Source organism: Strigops habroptila, chromosome Z (genome assembly GCF_004027225.2).
Source record: "Strigops habroptila isolate Jane chromosome Z, bStrHab1.2.pri, whole genome shotgun sequence".
Lineage (NCBI taxonomy): Eukaryota > Metazoa > Chordata > Aves > Psittaciformes > Psittacidae > Strigops > Strigops habroptila.
In genome coordinates this window covers 42,098,744-42,119,039 of record NC_044302.2, presented here as the reverse complement: position 1 = coordinate 42,119,039, position 20,296 = coordinate 42,098,744, and the positions used below count along the sequence as shown (strand labels likewise).

Here is a 20,296-nt window from a genome sequence, read left to right as displayed (position 1 = left end):
AGGGCTGGAGCACCTCCCGTATGAAGACAGGCAGAGAAAGTTGGGGCTGTTCAGCCTGGAGAAGAGAAGCTGTGTGGAGACCTCATAGCAGCCTTCCAGTATCTGAAGGGGGCCTATAAGGATGCTGGGGAGGGACTCTTCCTTAGGGACTGTAGTAGTAGGACAAGGGGGAACGGCTTCAGACTTAAACAGGGGAAGTTCAGGTTAGATATAAGGAAGAAGTTCTTTACAGTGAGGGTGGTGAAGCACTGGAATGGGTTGCCCAGAGAAGTTGTGAATGCTCCATCCCTGGCAGTGTTCAAGGCCAGGCTGGACAGAGCCTTAGGTGACATGGTTTAGTGCGAGGTGTCCCTGCCCATGGCAGGGAGATTGGAACTAGACGATCTTAAGGTCCTTTCCAACCCAAACCATTCTGTGATTCTGTGAATTTTTTTTTTTTTTTTTTTCCCTCTAGTCTTGCTGCATCTATTCTTAATCTTCACGTAACACAAAAGTAGAAATAATAATCTAGAAACTGGTTTTTGGGGCAGTGGGTGTTCTAGCACCAATTTAGTAAGCTGAAAAGCTAAACTTTTATATTTTTGATTTGCATCACATAATTTTTTGCAATCTTTGGGAAACAGTGTATTTCTTTGTAAACAAGGTATTTCATCTTTACCATGGGACAAAATAAACTACCATGATTCTTTTTCTGTCTTATTTTAATACCATTCATTTTGTGTTATCAGTAGTATCCAGGACTTCATTTAGAGAATTTTTTGCTAATAACTACTTTTTGTCACAGCCTTATTTTATTTCTGTAAGGCTATATACATCAAGATCATTGGCCAGCCCTATGCTTCAGTTCTTTCAAACTCTTTAGGCTCAATTTAGGCAGCTGTTTCAAGTGAAAAGTTTGTTAGTCCTGTCTGCTTTGAAACACAAGGGCATCAGGTAGTGCTGTATCATCAGTAAGAACCTCTTCAAAAATAAATTTGCAGGGCAGTTGTGTTCTGCAATCGCTTTGCTGATTGCTACTGGTTTAGGTGTTGGAAGTTTCACATTGCTCTAACATGTAGTGTAGCTTTTCTCAGGCTACGAGTTATAGGCCTGCCACGTATGTAATATGCAGACTGGCACTCACACTTGAACTAGGCATTAGTTATTATCTCTTAAGATGTCTTAAATCCTTGTCATTGATTGCCTGCAGTTTACAGCTGCAGTGAGATTAAAAATCTGAGATTGATCAGCATTAACATTGGCTAATAATTCTTTTCTTTCAACCTTTGGGTATATCTGACCAGACATAAATTTCAGGTGGATACTTTTGTTCTGACAGCAGATTATTTTCACTTGCAGTTCAGACAGCTTGCAAAAAAATCAGGACCTGGAATTTGAAAGGAACAAAGAAAGATTTGAATTCTTAAAGGTACCGAAAGAATTAATCCTATTTGCATGGAGAATAGTGCAATGAATAAAAATTCTTCTAGTGCTCACATGCATTGAAAATTGTTTATTCCAATTCCTTCTGTTTCAGTGGGGCTCTCAGGCTTTTAAAAACATGAGAATTATTCCACCAGGCTCTGGGATCATCCATCAAGTGAACTTGGAGTACTTGGCAAGAGTGGTGATGGATCAGGATGGCTACTACTATCCAGACAGTGTGGTGGGCACTGACTCACACACCACCATGATAGATGGCTTGGGAGTGCTTGGCTGGGGTATGTGCAGTAGTGTGTCGTGAGCAATCTGTTGTCTGACTAAGCTGTGTTTTAGACTGGTGAGCTGAGCCTGGCTGGCAGGCTAGCCCCCACCCAGTTGCTCGCAAACTTCTCCTGCCAGCAGGATGAGCATATAGAATCAGAAGGGCAAATGCAAGAAGCAAATCATGGGTTGAGATAAAGACAGTTTAGTAAGATAAGGAGGAGGACACAAGGGAAGGCAATGAGAGCAAGTGGTGCAGAGACAATCAGTAGCCACCTCCCACCAGCACACCAAAGCTCAGCCAGTCCCTGTGCAACAGCTACTTTGGAAAAATTCCCCCACCCACTGTCTCCCAGTTTTAATGCTGAGTGAGCATGATGTTATATGGCGTGGTGTATCAGTTCATCCAGTTTGGGTCAGCTGTCCTGCCTGTGTCCCTTCCCAATGTCTTGCCCACCCCAGCTTACCTGCTGAGGAGCAGAGTGAGAAAACAGAAAAGAGCTTGACACTGTATAAGCACAGCTGAGCAATAGCTAAAACACTGGTGTGTTATCAACAGTGGTTTGGTCACAGATGGCACTATATATGGGCTGCTGTGAAAAAAAAAAAAAGTTATTTCCCTGACAGCCATACACAGTACACAGACTAACCTCAAATTCAAAGAACCTGATAAGGCCTCTTACAGTTATTTAAGACTTTGTAACTAAGTTCCCTGTTCTGATAACAGCCTTAGATGGTTTCTGGTGCGTGTACTGTTTTGGGTTTTTTCCTCTTATATTTTTTTTATTCTGCATTTAAATCACCAGGAAGCAGGCAAGAAAAATACTAACTTAGACTTCTGGAAACATCATAGTCATTTAGGAAAGCAAAGGAGTTGAAGCATCAGTGAACATCCATTTTTTTCTTAGTCACTTAGCTACTTTCAAAGTGTTTCCTTATCTGAAAGTACTTCAGATAGTCTATTAGATTGAAAATGCTTAAAGTTGAATCTGAGTGAGTTAAATATGGCCAGAGAGGCTATTGTGAAAAACAGCACTATGAAGCGTATTCTAATACCAGTAGTCTTCAGAACACTTGTTACAGGAATAAATACAAGTAATTCTTTTTCTGCTTGTAGTGGCAAACCGCAGTGTTTGAATTATTGACTGAATAAATAGGTATGAAATGAAAGTGTTTGCAGTCATCCCACACGTGGCAGCACAAACTTTAGTTGAGCTTTTTATCTTCCTGTGACATGGTGATAGGAGTCCTATTGAAAGATAGGTGCAAATACAGAATGCATTGTGTTTATTAAATTAAACTTCACCTTGTTAAATTAGCAAAATGAAGTAGTCATTTGACTTCCATTTCTCTAGTACTGAAGGATGCTTACACATAGGTTCCCGCCTGCACATGCCTAAGCCTGTTTGAAACTTAATAGATAGAAGGAAGATATTTCTGTCTTAACAAGTAGCTTTTCTGTTAGTATTCTTTAGAACAGTCTGTGCTCTTGACTCTGATCTTTCCTTCCTTCAAAATAACTTCTTAAATTTTTGTTTAGTGACCAGCAGTCACGGTCTGCACACGTTTCACAGCACAGCACATTCAATTGCATGTCTTTGGTTACGCACTGAATGCTTAAGTTGTTAAATAAAACTTCTACATCTGTTACTGTAAAAGTCAAACGTGCTCAGAGTAAGTTACTTAGAATTACCTAATATCCTAGCTAATGGCTGAGGAACAAAGACGAAAGTATGAAATAGAAAGAAATTAAAAAGCCCAACCTTGCAGAAACAGAAGCAAGATGAGGAGTGCCACTTAGCAAAAGGCTAAGCCCTCTGACTGTCTGCCTTCTCTCTCCTTTCACACCTTAAATCAAATCATCATCAGTTAATTGTACTTTGTGGGTCTATAGTTGATATATTACTAACTGAAGAGTTGGATTATATACTTCTGTTGTGTACAGGTGTTGGTGGCATTGAAGCAGAAGCAGTGATGTTGGGCCAGCCGATCAGCATGGTGCTTCCTGAGGTGGTTGGCTATAAGCTGCTAGGTAACCCTCAGCCACTGGTAACGTCCACTGACATTGTGCTCACCATTACTAAGGTAATTAACATCACTTCTTTGCCATTACTGCTGGAAGCTATGTGTGTTCTGTAGGACAGAGCCACTGTACTGCATGCTTAGGAGCCCTGTGTGTGCTTCCATGTAGTCATTTTTGACTTTTCTTTAAGCTTTATCACTCTGTGTGGGTTGGAATCAGGTGCCCAAGGACAACCACAACTTTGCTAGACAAACATGATTCTCAGAAGCCAGACAAAATAGAACAGAGAGCTGGTATCTTATAGCTTGTTCAAATCCTCATGTGCACACCTGTTTTGGAACACACTGCTTGTAAAAGGATCTTGTTTCTCTACTGCCTCAAAAAACCCCACACTGACTTTCTTTTTTGAAGTCCCCATTTAAGATAAGGCAGTGTAAAACCTGAAAACAGACAGTAAGCGCTGCAGTCTGATTTCTTTGATCTGCAGCTGTTTGGCTCACGTATCGTGTTCATGATATGTTTATTCACTCTGTGGACTGTGACTGAATTAAGAGCATTACTGGGTCAGCATTAATGTTGTTGGAGCTCAGAAATTTGATACACACGTTCATCATGGGGTGAGCATGAGGTCTCTAGAGAGAGCTTCCAAATGGGGAAAACCAACATTTTGGGTTTTTTTTTAATGAGTTGGTCCAGATGTTGTGTGTTTTCAGTCATTTACAGTTTGATTCATGTACCTGTGCAGTTATTTCTTTCTTTTTCCTCATCTTCCTAGGTTTGCTGGCTAAAGACCCCACATTGTTCTCCTCTCCTTAGAACATCATGTTGAGAAAAATATTTGTTCTAAGACAGACTCTGGTTTAAATGAGAGGAAGAGCAAGTTTATAAGGAATAAGTCCCCGTGTTGTACCTTATTATTAAAACTTTACATCTCTGTGTCCTCATCTTTGTGATTTAGTTTACCAAAGCTTCCTGGTTTCAAATGGCTGTAGAAACCTTTGAAAAAGGTTTCTCTGAAGTTGAAAGCTGGATTTCGTAACATACATGCTCAGGTCGTTTGACACCTAGCAGTGACACAGACAATGTATTTTTATAACAGCACCTTCGCCAAGTTGGAGTCGTGGGTAAATTCGTGGAGTTTTTTGGTCCTGGTGTAGCCCAGCTGTCAATTGCTGACCGAGCCACCATTGCCAATATGTGTCCCGAGTATGGAGCAACAGCTGCCTTTTTCCCAGTGGATGATATTAGCATTGGGTACCTGATACAAACTGGTGAGTGTAAGAAGATAACCATGGGTTAAAGGTGTAGTTGAAAGCAAGGACTCCAGGTCTATATGGTGTAGTCAGCAATGGGGTTGAACCACGTGGAGCGTGAGTGCTTTTTTTTATCCATGCTTGCTTATTCAGGCTGTTTCTTGCTTTTAGGGTCCATGTTTTTTAGGAAGAGCCAAGTTTTAGACTGTTTTGCATCTAACTGCCTGCTTAGACCCACCCAAACCTAGCTTGTCCAGATGAAAAAAGCAGGAACCCAAGTTTTTGTTCTGCAAAAGCCACTAAGTCTGTTCATTTGCTTTGTTTCTAGCGAGTTTCTAATGTTTGTGCTGAAAGGGTTTTGTAAAGCAGTGTATACAGTGTGAACAGTGAAATAGCTTGTTACACATTTTTTTATTTTTCTGTCACATGGTAGCGCCTCAGTTTCATTTGTGTTTTGTTTTTGCTATATCTGTCTTTCATCTTAGGCCGTGATAAAGAGAAAGTTATGTGCACAAAAAAGTATCTTGAGGCTGTGGGAATGCTAAGAGATTTCAAGAACTCCTCTCAGGATCCAGACTTCACACAGGTTAGAAACTACTCTGTCTTCTGGCTCCTTTCTTTATGCCCTGACCTGTTTTAGTGTGACAATTGCCTGTTTTGCATAGAAACTCAGAAATAGACATGGGACTCCTTATTGGCTTGGTCCACACAGCTTAGGGCACAGTGGAATGAGTCAGCTGGCTCTCATGAAAACTGTGGCATAGGTATAGATTTGCTCTCAATTGAGCTGTAGCTGGTGCAGATTCTGCGATTTGATCCATGTAGTTTTGAGAAGTCCAGTCCAGACTCAGAGCTATGAAGGTAATGTGGATGGTGTATGTGCAAGCTTTGTCCCAGTTTTACCCTTCTTTTCAGTAACTTATTTTGTTGTGTGAATCAGGACACTTAGAAGCACTGTGTGGTAACTGCAGACCACACAAGCTGTTCTGTGTGCAAGAAAATCAAGATCTTACTCAGTGTCCAGGAAAATCAAGGATATTCCTGGTTTTCTCTACAGAAAGAATTTACCTTCTAACTTATGTTCAGGTTTGCATGATTATTCAAAAACCTTAATAAATATAGGAAGGAAGATGCAGCAAGAAAGTTGAAACATGGGTGAGGAACAGGAAATATGATAATCTCTTTTAGAATAGACGGAATATTTTCCCCAAGGCCAAGATGAATAGTCTGCTTTGGTTTATGCCAATTCCAGGATTTCTTCACATCATTGTTTTCTGAAGAGGACCCTGCTGCTAGCATGTGAAAGGACATAATTTTTGAAATTGTCTATATTGTTTAGATGCTTTAGTCACACTTTGGATTTTCAATAACAAGGGTACTTCTGGCAGCCATACCTGGGAGCTGGCAGGGTTTAAAAGTAGAATAGTTTCTTTTCTTAGGATCTTTCTCTTCTCATGTATCTTTAATTTCTGCAAACAAACAAAGATATGCAGACTTAGCCCTGGTTCAGCAGCAGAGGTAGCTTAACTGGCTTTAACTTGTCGTGGAGTGCTGAACCACTCTCTCTTCCTCTTACTGAACAGGTTGTTGAGTTGGATCTCAGTACTGTTGTGCCTTGCTGCAGTGGACCAAAAAGACCCCAGGACAAAGTTGCTGTTTCGGATATGAAGAAGGACTTTGAGACTTGTCTGGGAGCCAAGGTAGAGACTAGGAACCTTTGGGCGTACAAACTAATGCATGTTTCTAGAAGTTGTTCAGTATTCAGGAACTACATTCTGGTAAATGTCTGTGTTGTTTATTTGCATATGGAAAGTAAATGAGGATGTTTGAATACAGTTTCGAAGATTACATCAACAATGGGTAGTTTAAAAGTGGGGTGATGCTTCTCTCATAGGAAGTTGGTTGTGTCCTGTTGAAATAGTAGTTATTTCTGATTTTAGATCAGTCTTAGGCCTAATATGGTTTTGATATACACTAGGAATTTAGGAACTAGCCTCGGTGGATATTGTTAGAGTGGACCATGGTGGGTATTGTTAGAAGCAGCTATTGCACTGAGCTCTGTGCTAACTACCCAGATCATCTTTCCAGGCAGGTTACGCCCTGAGCTCCGCAACATAGTTTTGCATTCAGTACTCAATCTTTTGTCAGATCAGAACTGCATGTGTGTCTGTGGCTCTTTAATGTTGGTGGTAAAGATAGGAAAAAAGACTTCTGCCTACGTTATCCAGTCATTGAAAGAAGAGCAAGATTTTAATTTGAATTAATATAGCCGGATGCTTAAGTTTCCAAAATCAGCTTGAATCCTTACTTGATACAGTAACTGCCCTTGTTAAAGGCAGTACAGAAATCTAGTGATGTGAATCAAAATAAGCAATTCCCAATAATTCTTGTTTTGATACACATTCCAAACGCCATTTAATGACCTTGTGCTTTCACATCTATAAGTGTAATTTTTCATATCATGAACGGTGCTTTCTGGCTCTTTGTTTTTGGTTTGTAGGTTTTGGTTTGGGTTTGGGTTTTTTTGTTGGGTTTTTTTTTTTTGTTTTTCAACTGTCAGGCTTTTGCCTGTCAAGTCAGCTCTTAGTATATACTAAGTTTGAACTGTTTTATATTCGTGGCTTAAAAAAATCTTACGTGTTATGTCTAAAATCTCAGGACTAGGTTGTGTAACAAGACTATATGTGGTCAGGAATCTAGAGCATCTGGAAGCAAGAAGCATCTGAGCAATCTGGAGAAGGATATATTCATGCAGGAAGAAAACACAAATACATTCTACTGCAAAAGCTGCCTCTTTTACCAGTAAACAGAGAATAGGATAGACCCTAGAAAAATAATTTTTGACCCAATTTGACTGCCGAGAAATGCAAGCCTTCACCACCAGACCTAAAAGTGCAAGCATGGATGTGATTGGCAGATGCTTCTCATTTGTGAAGTTCCCAGCCCATACTAATATCCAGTCAAAATATTGATATTAACCACATCCTTTTGATTCTCACTTTCTCCTCTTACAGCAAGGATTTAAGGGATTTCAAATTGCCCCAGATCAACACAACAGCATAGTCAAGTTCAATTTTGAGGGCTGTGACTTCGAGCTTGCTCACGGTTCAGTAGTGATTGCTGCCATTACAAGCTGTACAAACACCAGTAATCCCTCAGTTATGCTGGGAGCAGGTAAGCTTATTTCCTTAATGTGCAGTAGTTTCTTTATGGCTCTGGCTGTGTGTCCTAAAGACAAATACAATACTGATGTAATTCTACATGCACAGTGTTGTTTGTTATTTGAAGTGCTAAAACTGAACTTAGTCCCTAAGGATAGCAGAATGAATTCTGGAATTGTAGCTAGAAATGTGGGTTGAAGAAAATGTATACTTCTTGCACTGTCTTCTCCACGGGGCAAGCTGGAACTGAGTTAACTGGCGCCTCTGACACTTGTTCAAATGCAAAGAAGCTGTTATATAGACCTGAGAAGAGGCTATTGAAAGTCAGAGCCACAAGAAGAGGGACAGTGAAGAACAGTCTCTGAATTTTAAGTCTGAAGGTGCTCTGACCTAGCAGCAGAGTACAAAACACATGTTTTGCTAGAGGTGTAGTGAGTTGTTACAGCAAGAGTCTGAGAGTATGGAGGGGGATGGGTAAAATTAGGTTGTGTTAAATTTCAGGTCAGGAGGTTGTTCGTTTTTAACCTGGCTCGTCTGGGCAGAAAATTTCTCATTCCAAATGTGTTCTTCTGGCAGCAAAATATGAATTAAGAGAGTCAGCTCAAAGGGTTCAATCTGTACTAGACCAGTTCAGCCCTCTTTCACAGTGCTTGTCTGCATGCTCACATATTTCTTTCTGTCACAAACATATCCATAGACCCTGTCACTTTAAGGGCTGCATTAGGGCTTACTGTTTATAAGTGACTTGCGTGATGGGATAGAGTGCCTCGCCAGCAAGTTTGCTGGTGATACAAAAGTGGGAGAAGTGTCTGATACTCCATAGTGCTGTGCTGTGCTGTTATTCAGAAGGATCTGGACAGGCTGAAGACAAGGGTAAAGAGGAACCTTTTGAAATTCAACAAAGACAGGTGCAGGATCCTGCACCTGGGGAGGAGCAACCCTGTGCATCAGTACAGGCTGGGGGCTGAATGCGGAAAAATAGCTCTGTGGAGAGGGACCTGGGAATCATGGTGGACAAGTTGTCCGTGAGCCAGCAGTGTGCCCCTATAGCCATGAATGCAAATGGTATCCTGGGCTGACTTAGGAAGAGCATTGCCAGCAGGTTCAGGGAGGTGATCCTCCCTTTCTGCTCAGCCCTGGTGCAGCCTCACCTGTACGGTGTCCAGTTGTGGTCTCTGTACAAAAGAAACATGGAACTCCTGGAGCAAGTCCAGTGAAGGGCTTCTAGAATGATTAAGGGTCTGGAGCATCTCCTATGAGGAATGGCTAAGGGAGCTGGGCCTGTTCAGCCCAGAGAAGGCTTGGGGTGACCTGATCAGTGTGTTTAAGTATGTGAAGGGAGGGTGCCAAGAGGATGAGGCCAGACTTGGTTGTGCCAAATGATAAGATGAGAGGCAAAAGGTGTATTGGCAGCTCACCTCTTCCCACGTACAAAACGTCTTTAATTCCTAGCAACATGTCAAAGCCCATCATCAACTAGGATGTGGGGTGGAAAAGGAAGTGGAGGAGAGACCTGCTCTATTCTTTAAGCCTTCGAGAAGAGCAGAATTGAACAAAGTCTCCCAATTCACTTGCCCTTGACAGAACATCCAAATCAGCATGCTTCTTTCCTCAGTTCCATCCTGATCATGATCACAGAAATAGAGCTGTATTTCTTTCTTCCAAGGATCAAGAAGTAGGTTTCCTCCACATAGTCTCTTTGCTCTGTCTGATACCTTAGTTGTAGATGGGCGCATGCTACAGTTGTGCTACCTGCTTAGCATATAGTTTCCCCAAGTGTTTGGCTCCCAGGCTAATAGCATGCATTTTTAACACTCTCTGTGGCAGTGGGGATCCTGATCTTTCAGCCTGTTTAGCTTAACAGCCAGGTTTTCAAGTGCAGAATACACTGCAAGGTACAAGTAAAGTAGGTACTTTGAACACATTCACTACTACTTAACACACAGCAGCCTGAAGAACAAGGATCTTAGCATGTGCGCTCAGATTTAGTGGGTACTCATACCTTTGTGGCTTTTTGGAGTAGCAGTGCTTGTGCTTTGACCTTGTCAAGGAAAGAAAAAGTAATCGTCAGTCTCCAGCAACTGTTTATACATTACAGTGTTGAGAGCCTCCAAGATAACCACAAGAAACATGTTTATTTGGCTTTCAGAGTAGGGTTTGAAATGAAAGTAAATAAAACATACAGTGATCTCACACTAACCAAGCTGAAAGAAGTCCCAAATAGGAATAGTTGTTTCAAACTGCCACTGTATATCCTGTGCACTAAATGATGTGCCAGGGTTGTGTGTCTGTCGGAATAGTGAGCGTATGCTGAAGTAGCCTTAACAGCCTGATCTGCGTTGGATTAAGGTTTTGTTGTAACTTAAATTCTGGCATTTACTTGCCAGTTTTTAGTTTGTCTTTGCATTCTTTTCAGAACTGGTATTGGCAGGAAAGCAGAAGCCAACACTTTCAAACAGGTTGTCCTGGGATGGCCTAGGATGATCATTTGTTCATGTCACATTTTGCAGAGGTATCTAAGAGTTTCAGTTTCCACAGCTCTCTCTGGCAGCTAAGGAGCCTCAGCAATTTCAGCAATAGAACAGCTTTTTTAAATTAATGTATCTACCTTTAGGCCTCCGAATCTATCAGTGTAGGCCTTTTCACACACCACTTACAAGTGGAGGTCTCCAGATAATATCTAATACAGTTGCCAAACAGCTGGCAGACAGAACAGTCTGACTTCTAACTGTTGGAGATCATGCTGGATCAAAGCAGAGCTTCTGTATATTTTCTTATCTAAGTGAATGTGTGAGGGAGAATGTGGCATGGTAATGTGAAGTTTTGCATAGCTGCGGCTTCTTTGCGTCCATCCTGGGAAAGGGCTGGAGAGAGCTTGTTTTCTGAACACTTATGTGTGTGTGGACAATTTGTTTAAAAGGTAGAAATCCAGGATAAATGTGTTTCTGGTAACATATGCTATACTACAGCATCTCTATGCGTGTTACAAATCCAGGGGTGCTAAAACAGCACTCCTGCAAAAAGCTGTAGATTGTGAGGTTGGTTGGTAGTGATAAGGGCCAGAGCTGGTGCTCTCACAGCCATCTGCTTCTGAGGACAGCAGATCATATGTTGGCAGTTACATCAGTACTGGGTCACTAGCCCACCATAAGTGGGAAGTTAACAATTCTTCATTGCGTTTTATTGTGAGACACTTGTCTTACAAATAGCGTCCTGAGTTTTGAATTGTCTACATGCTGTCTGAGTGCGAGTGTATCTTGTTGAATGCAATTTCCAGCTGCTTTCCAGTGAAGCAGAAATTGGAGGCTGGATCTACAACTCAAGTGAGCACTGGAGGTCTAGCTGGTTATTCTGGGATTTGTGCTGTTGGCTCACTGTACTATTTCATTGCTGGAAATGGAGCCTTTTCTATTTTCCAGTTATTTAATGGTACTTCCTTTAATCTGCTGATCCACCAAACTGTCCCACTTCCAGGAAAACTGCAACTATCCTTTGCATTTTTCAGGATTGCTTGCTAAGAAAGCTGTTGAAGCTGGTTTGACAGTGAAGCCATACATTAAAACTAGCCTGTCCCCAGGAAGCGGGGTTGTCACTTACTATCTGAGGGAGAGTGGAGTTATGAGTTACCTTTCCCAACTAGGGTAAGAGTGCTTTTCCTACTGTTGTCCTATGGCTTCTTAACTAAAAGCATTGGCAACAAGCAATGCAATAGAGTAAGTATTTCTCTGTACAGCTTAAAGGATATGGCAGGTACTCTGCCGCATTATCCTGCCTGAGTTAGTGCATTGCTGTTGTGCTGGCTGACTGCGCCAGTGAGGGAGAGGGCCCTGATGCCTGCTGTAGCTTCTGGAAGACTCATGTTCTTAAGCAGGAGAATGGGTTATTTTTCAAGATTAATGGTTTTAAAATAACATAAATGACTTTACATTGTTGTTCATCTTGTTAGATAACACATTTCCTAGCTCTTTATTCTGCGTGCGTAGCAAGTTACTGCAACAATAAGAATTGAGCATTCTCAAAAATGCTGGTTTCGGCAACAGTTCGCTTCTTAAAGCAGTACATCTTCTGAAAGTAACCCTAGCCAACTGCTGAGGGGTTGAATGTCTCGCTCCAAAATAGCTTTTTGTTCACTAATGCTTTTTGTGCTCTGTCTAGGTTTGATGTGGTAGGTTATGGCTGTATGACATGTATTGGCAATAGTGGACCCCTACCAGAGCCTGTTGTCCGGGCCATTACACAGGTATGCGGTTTTTCCTGTGCAGCTTATTTAGGTAAGCTGTTCTCTGTTGTGTGCTGTTCTGAGCTCTCTTATACTATGCAAAGTAGTATACATGTGTGTGAAGTCTATATTCTGTTTTCCATGGGAAGTGTTTTGGAATTGTTTGGAAGGAGACAGTTCTATGACTGTCCAGTCATTGATGCTGCACCACAGCACAGCTCTACAGATCTGCTGGTGTATGGAGTCTGCAAGCATCTCAGATACCGTTGTCTCAAATTCTGTCTTTCAGGGAGACCTGGTAGCAGTGGGCGTGTTGTCTGGCAATAGGAATTTCGAAGGACGTGTCCATCCCAACACCCGTGCTAACTACCTGGCTTCCCCACCATTGGTGATAGCCTATGCAATTGCAGGGACCGTCCGGATCGACTTTGAGAAAGAGTGTTTGGGTAAGACAGTGTCAGGATGCTTCTTCTCACAGCTTATAAACTAAACTGGTTTGAATTAAGCTCTTCAGAAATATTTGTGCTAGGGAGACGCTTCAAATGTGCGAGTATGTCAGGGATAGAAAGCATGGAATTGTTAACAAACAGAGCAACAAGGAGTCTGCATGATGGAGAAAGGGGGAAGCCAAGCCAGTATTCTAATTCCACAGGGGCATCTTTTGGGTTGTATCTGGGTGTAACAGTCTTTCATGACTAAACTGACCTAGTAGACTATCTTTGAGCAGGTAGTGCAGCTAGACAACCCTCAAAGATCCTTTCCAGCCTGAATTATTCTATAAATTATTCTGGAAGGTCATCAGAAATGGCAAAAGAAGGTGTATATGTACAGGAATCATCAAGTTTATGAGGCCCTCTTCTGTCAGACCCTTGTAAGTGGAAAAGTGTGTCTCATGAATGTTGACAAGATTAGAAGAAACATACAACTAGAGGACACCATGGTAAACTTTTCTTTTTTTAAATGAAAAATTTATGCAAAAAACATAACAATACCATTTTCTACAGGAACAAATGCTTCGGGGAAGAAGATTTTTCTGAAAGATATCTGGCCAACAAGAAATGAGATTCAGGCTGTTGAGCGTCAGTTTGTTATTCCTGGAATGTTCAAGGAGGTCTACCAAAAAATAGAGGTGAATTAATCCCCTGGGCAGTACGCTGATTGATGTACTGTGCTATTCTGAATGTGTTAAATAAGCTGGTCTTGATAATGAAATTAACCTTTTCTTGCTATTGCTGTTGCTCCTGTTCTGATAAGTATTCAAATGAGTTTTGGTCTGGGTTTTTTTGTTGGGGTTTTTTTTTTGGTTTTTTTGTTTTTTTTTAATGGCTTCTGGTTAATTAATTGGCTCTTACAGACAGTTCTGTCCTCAAAATTGCTTCTTCATGACATTTTTTAATGTAATGTATAGGTGATGTGTTTTAAACAGTAGGCTGATACTAGAAAGTGAGATGTTCCAGCTTCACAGATAAAATTTGTAATTTTACCTGGATTCTGAAGTAATTCTGTTGCTTCTGAAAACTTAGAAATCAGAGAGATATTTTTGTTTGTTTTTCAGACAGTAAATGAATCTTGGAATGCCTTAGAAGCTCCTTCAGATAAACTATATACTTGGAATCCCAAGTCAACTTACATCAAGTCTCCACCTTTCTTTGATGGTCTGGTATGTGCATGCTTTCCCTTTGAGTCGAGCGAAAGTGTGTTACCTTGACTAATGTTAAAGGTGAGGCAAAGCCACTTCAAGGGGCCTGGGAGCATCCATCATAGCCTGTTGAGGCCTTGCTTCTCAAATGTTAGAATTGAGCTATTCCATTCATTTTAATACAAAGTCATGAGTGAATATGAAGATTGTAAGGATTCGCAGTCACTTCAGGGCTTTTGAAAAGTCTTGTTTTCCTTTTAAGTTTATATACTTCAAAATAGTCACAAAGCAAGTGAGGGAAAAGGACAGGAAACAAACCCCACAATTCTGCCTGCCTGCCTTTTGCATCAAGTAGTTCAGTGTTCACATTGCTATTTCAGTACCATTTAAAAGAAAATGCAGATTTCAATGCATGCAGATGTCTAGGAATCCTGGGTTTTCATCTACTTTCATGCGTACGCCACAGGAAGCATAGTTAATGTTGTGGGGTTTTTTTGCTTCAACTATTTTCTTCACCCATGAACTTGCTGGCAGACAGCCAGGACATTGTATTTTGTTCAAGAATGCAATAGTTTTTAATAGTGTTGGGGTCTTTTCTTTCTTCCAACTTACATAAAAAGGCAGACTTTATTTTGCAATTTGCACTTTTGAGAAAGATAAAGGAGTTCTGTTTCATATTTTAATGATCTTGTTTATATTTATGATGGTTTAGACTTTGGCTCTTCAGATTCCGAAAACGATAGAAGATGCTTATGTCCTGTTGCATTTTGGGGATTCTGTGACAACGGACCACATCTCTCCAGCTGGGAATATAGCAAGAAATAGTCCTGCAGCCCGTTATTTGACCAGCAGAGGGTAAGCTCTACTTCCTGATCTTGTTATAAATTGGAAAGAGGAAACAAGCCACAACTACTCTACCATGTTACAGGCTCACATATATGCTTGTATACCTTGACGAATGCCTGGAGAATACATAAAAGAACAAAGAAAAGCATTTTTTTTCTCTGCTGTTTTCAGCAGCTCTCACCAAGTGTAAGAACTTGGATATAGTGTGCACATCTGTAACACTGGAGAGCTGAAGACCTTTGGAGGAGGGGAAAAAGATAACTTTCAGGTTAGGTTTTGCAGTAAGTCTGTTCATGAATAAGGGAATCAGGATTTTTCTCCCTGATAGAAGCAAAATTCTCATGGTCCTTAATGCCAGAAATTTGTTTTATGCTAGTTTCTTCTGGCATGTGCAACTGTTTCATAGATCTAGGCTATCACGAGCTACAGAACATCCAGAAGTTTAGGTTTCAGTGCAGCTGCAAAAACTGGCAAAGCTATTGTGGTTGAAGTCCAAACTGCTGTCTTTTCCTATGGCCAGTCTGTCAGTCTAACAAGGGGTTCAACTTAACGCAAGACTAGGACTTGCTGAGTTGCCCTATTCGGTTTTCACAGATAATATAATACTTCTATTGTTTGGTTTAGCACTTCTCACAATTTCAGTGGTGTTTTGAGGAACAGCACTGACATTATTAAAAGAAAAAAATAGTTCAGTAGACCTAATAGTTCTGAAGAGGAAATTTATTAGAACAATGTGATCTACTGAAATCTACTGCTTTTAACTCTTTGGCCCTCTGCTATCAGTCACTTTGAAATCTACAGAGTCCTGCGGACATTACAAAACAGCTGTTGTATGTCATAGCTGCTGTTTGGAGGTAGCCCAGTGCAAACAGTCCAATTTTTTGTCACATTCCAGTACATTTTTTGTTTACTGGTTAGGCTGAAGTGTCCCTTCATTCCCATATCTCTGTTTATAAATGAACATTTTCTTCTGGAGTTCTAACTTGCATCTCTGTGCCTTTTAGATGTTTTAGCACAGTGGTGTCTCTACCGTTGTTCTGTATGCTATGGTAATATAAATAGTAAGGAGTATTTACAGTAGCCAGCTATTACGAATCCTATTGCATCTTCTGACTTAATGTGATCAATATCTTTGAATCATTATCAGATACTGCTTTCTAAGGCAAGGGATAAGAATACTATAGAAGCTGCTTTCTGTGACCAAGCTGTAGGTATGCTTCTGATTGGTTTATTTTTTTGTTGTTTGGGGTTTTCTTATTCCCTTCAAAATCAGCTAACTGGACGCCACTGCCATGGTGGGAACTATGTAGATACCTGCCTCAGAAACACCAGATCATTTCTTTTTTTAAAGCACAGAGTGCTTCAGTCTAAAACCAACAAGTTTACTTTTTTTATTTGTTTTCTTTTCCCTAAATAGCTTGACTCCTCGAGAGTTCAATTCTTACGGCTCCCGCAGAGGGAATGATGCTGTCATGGCCAGAGGAACATTTGCAAACATTCGCTTGGTGAACAAATTTATTGATAAACAAGGACCTCAGACTGTCCATTTCCCTTCTGGGGAAACTGTAAGTACGCATGCTAATCTAAACTGGGGCTTATTGACAATAGAGTGGATTAGTACTGGCTTTCCTTCTTACAACTGGGGTCATTTACTTAAGTACCTTTAAAGTAAAGCTAATGAGAGGAGAGGAGCTTCATTGACCGAGGGAAGCAGGTCACACATGTGGTGCTATCAGGTGTATCAGTGGAGAGTATAACCACTGTAGAAATGGTAGTGGGAAGTGCAGGTTTGTGTTAGGAGTGAGATCAGGCTAGAAGCCACGAAGCACTGTATGGTCAATACCCCGAAAGTGCTGCTTGGTGGAAAGTGTGGGCTTGAGCTGTTTATGTGGGGATGCTTTTTCTCCTTGTTTCCCTGGAACTGTGCTTCTGCCCCCAGAAAGCATGTAAGTGTTTGGCATTTTTATTCCAGCTGGATGTATTTGATGCTGCACAAAGATACAAGCAGGCTGGCCATCCTCTGATTGTGCTGGCTGGGAAGGAATATGGTGCAGGAAGTTCCAGAGACTGGGCAGCTAAAGGACCATTCCTCTTGGTGAGTGACTACAGTAAACTAGGAGGAGGACAGTTCTTAAAAGTGCATTAATTTGTTGGGAAGACTAGCTTATGACCAACATCCTGGGTAGCTCATTCTCTCTTTTGGTAGCAAGAGCTATTTTGAAATCTCAGCTGTCTCCAAAAGCCACAGTAGAGTTAAAAAACTATTTAAATATTAATATATTTATTAGACTGGAAGCCTTTCCTGATCTTCAGCTAGAAATCCAAAAAGCTACACCAGAAAGGTAGCTTACCGCAAGCCAGGAAACCTTGGGTCTGCTTCCAGTTGCCTCCTTCAACTCACTTAGCAGGGAAGATAGAAAGTGTAAAAGAAATGTAGCATTAGTGAAAATGAAATTTAGCATGGCTTCACCATGCAGATTGAAGGGGTGCTTAGCAGTACTGTTATAGGAGCCTAATAGAAATCCACATACAGTGAAATACCTGCTTCTTTCTTTGTCTTGTCTTGCACTTATTTACCAGGCTGAAGTCTGATTCAGGCTTTTTTGGTGTGGAATTCGCGAAGGCAATAGTGTATTATTAAACAAAGATTTGTAAGAGTTGATGTTTAAGATTACATTTGTCTAAGTTTTTGAGGGTTTTATCCAGTGGTAATATTTTTTTGTCTTAACTGTATTAATATGTAGAAATTTAGAAATTAATTGAACTGCATCCTGGAGCTTGTAGTGTAGGAGGGCAGCACTGAATTAGCAAGAGTTATGGAAATGACTAATGGTGGTCTATGTAAGATATGTTAAAGAAGTATGCAGGATTCCTTAGAAAGCGTATGTAATTTTTTGACAATCAATCACACTTCTTTTAAAGATACTTGAAAGTTAATATATAATCAAGATAGTCCACTGTCAGACCAACCTGCTAACTGTAACAGTAGCTGATAAATGAAATGGAGAGGGACTGCAAATGTACCATTTTCCTTCCTATGAGCATAGAAAGGCTACCCTGAACCATGAAGATAACTATAGCTGTTGTGTATTTCCCAGGGTGTCAAGGCCGTGCTTGCTGAAAGCTATGAGAGAATTCATCGGAGCAACCTAGTAGGAATGGGAGTGATTCCTCTGCAGTATTTGCCTGGAGAGGATGCAGGGACTTTAGGTCTCACTGGACGGGAGCGTTACACGATTGTAATTCCTGAAAACCTAAAACCGCAGATGAATGTCCAGATTAAGGTATGGGATACCTAGGGGCTGAATTTTCTGAATCACTGTAATGTATCTCAGAAATAACTGTCTCTTCAAACAATGTGCTTTCATATGGCAGTAAGTTTCTCTTGCTTGAGAGAGGGGGAATTGAGATAGTGAGAGAGATGAAAACAGTCATTCTAAGAGGGATTTGCTATGATGGGATATAAAAGCAGCATGCCCAAACTGTTTTATTTAGCACAAAGCAGTCCTGTATTTTGGACCAGTCATTCAAGCCCACTATAGTTTTTTCTGTCTCCGTTAAATGTTTGAAGCAAAATAGAAAGTGAACTGTAAGTATTAAATAAATTAAACTAATCTATTTAAATGAATTTAAAATAATTAATTGATAACTGACAAAATATTGTACACTGTAGCATTCAAAGTGAAGTCTAAAGGATAGCCAGCATAAAATGTAGTTAAATTTCAGGCCCTATATTTGAAAGACTACTTTTTGTCTAGCTTTGCCTCTGAAGCTATGCCCCTTCTTGAAAAATATTAGCATCTATGATGAAAAATTTGGTTTATTCTTGATTGGAACATTTGTAAAACTGATTTAACCTGATAGCATTGAAGTCTGCTCTTTTACTGCAGTTAGCAAAACAATCTACTTATTGCACGTTTGTTTAATGCAGGCCTCCCTGGATTAGTTTCTAACAATAGGTTTTTACATGTGCCTCATCAACTGTCCTGAAATGGAGAAAATATAGATCCCAAAGAGCTGGTCAGCTTACCAGCCACAGATTAATGTTGTGCATTCATCTGGAGGTACCTGACTAGGGACTCTTCAGTAAAACACATTGGCTTTATTCACTTCATGTACTTGTCTTTGTGCTAATCCAATTCCCAAGCACTAGGCCACAGAGGAGCTAATGAAATTAGTATTGCTGTTGAACCTAAGCCAGAAGAATGACCACTTAGAAGAACATCAAGAATTAGTATAACCACTTGAAAGGATGCTCAGCTTTATGCCTCTAGGCTTATATCAACAATAAATCTAAATGAGCCAGCAAATGCAATGCAAGGACAGTGTTAATTATGGTTTGTTTTAAACCACTTTCCTCTTAAGCAGCTGGCTATAGCCTGTGGAAAGAAATACTGATGTCAAGTGCCTGTTTACTTTAGCTTTCTATCACAATTTCTTCAGAAGGCAAAACTATCGTAATGGTCCTTTTACTATGATGTCATGTAATGTGTAAGTGTTCTGCTGCTTGAATGACTTTGTTTGATCCCAACAGCTGGATACTGGGAAAACCTTTCACGCCATCATGAGATTTGACACTGACGTGGAGCTCACTTACTTCCACAATGGCGGCATTCTGAACTACATGATCCGTAAAATGGCATCCTAATGTAAAATATTAAGCAAAAACGTCCAGGTACAAGCCTGCTTCTGGTGAGCAAAGTAAAATGATGGTAATCATAAATTTGAAAGTGTGAATCATAAAGTGAACAGGTTTTTTGTGGATTGTACTAGAAGGCTTGTTTACAATGCTGCATTATTCTGTGTATCAGGAAACTGGACACGCCCAATTAAACAGCATTTACTATTTGTTTTGTATGGTGGTTGGCTTGACTTACATTAGAATACAGTGCAAAAGTCATTAAAATACTGCTCGAATATGTGGAACTGTTGAAGATAATGTGCTGATTTCATATATTTGGTCAATTTAGTATGTCTCTGAATTTAAGTTCTATGCTTATATCAGTGGTCCAGAAATTAACTGACAGTATAAAAAAGTTGTTATTCCTTTCTGATTACCTGATATTGACTTGCTTTCTTACTCAGTTTACCAGAATCTAAATCTAATACTGAAATGAATTATTTAGCTGTTTATTAATTCTTAAAAATGTGAACTTTGTTGTTTAAAATCTAAGCCTTTGTGGAAAGGTGGACTTATTGGGGATAATATTTCTAATAGATAAAAATTAAATTTATTTTCAAAAAGTTTGGTGTTTTTTGTCATATTATCCTCAGTACCAAGATGCAGAACAAAGCTTTGACTTTAAACTCTTCTCATTGTCCCTGTTGGAGCAGAGTTGTACAAATCTTGACTTCTTATGTTTTAATTCTTGTTTCATTGAATAATCTGCATGAGACCAGATGAATACAAATACTGTCAGATACTGGCAGTCTTCTGTAACCCAACAGAATATTGTTGTGATGTACTTCCTT

At 40.2% G+C, this 20,296-nt stretch overlaps 1 protein-coding gene across 1 annotated transcript in view; it reads left to right on the top strand.

The window, feature by feature from the left end:
- Positions 1–20,068, top strand: part of ACO1 (aconitase 1) — a 38,875-nt gene extending 18,807 nt beyond the window's left edge. Inside the window, exons 5-21 of the mRNA XM_030512763.1 lie at positions 1,339–1,408; positions 1,517–1,700; positions 3,629–3,768; positions 4,806–4,977; positions 5,445–5,545; positions 6,543–6,659; positions 7,974–8,133; positions 11,626–11,761; positions 12,276–12,360; positions 12,629–12,785; positions 13,344–13,468; positions 13,895–13,999; positions 14,691–14,833; positions 16,242–16,389; positions 16,797–16,919; positions 17,923–18,108; positions 19,359–20,068. Coding sequence (XP_030368623.1) covers positions 1,339–1,408; positions 1,517–1,700; positions 3,629–3,768; positions 4,806–4,977; positions 5,445–5,545; positions 6,543–6,659; positions 7,974–8,133; positions 11,626–11,761; positions 12,276–12,360; positions 12,629–12,785; positions 13,344–13,468; positions 13,895–13,999; positions 14,691–14,833; positions 16,242–16,389; positions 16,797–16,919; positions 17,923–18,108; positions 19,359–19,472 — 2,266 coding nt within the window. The 3' untranslated portion in view covers positions 19,473–20,068. The remainder of the gene's footprint in view (positions 1–1,338; positions 1,409–1,516; positions 1,701–3,628; positions 3,769–4,805; positions 4,978–5,444; positions 5,546–6,542; positions 6,660–7,973; positions 8,134–11,625; positions 11,762–12,275; positions 12,361–12,628; positions 12,786–13,343; positions 13,469–13,894; positions 14,000–14,690; positions 14,834–16,241; positions 16,390–16,796; positions 16,920–17,922; positions 18,109–19,358) is intronic.
- Positions 20,069–20,296: the final 228 nt, after the last annotated feature.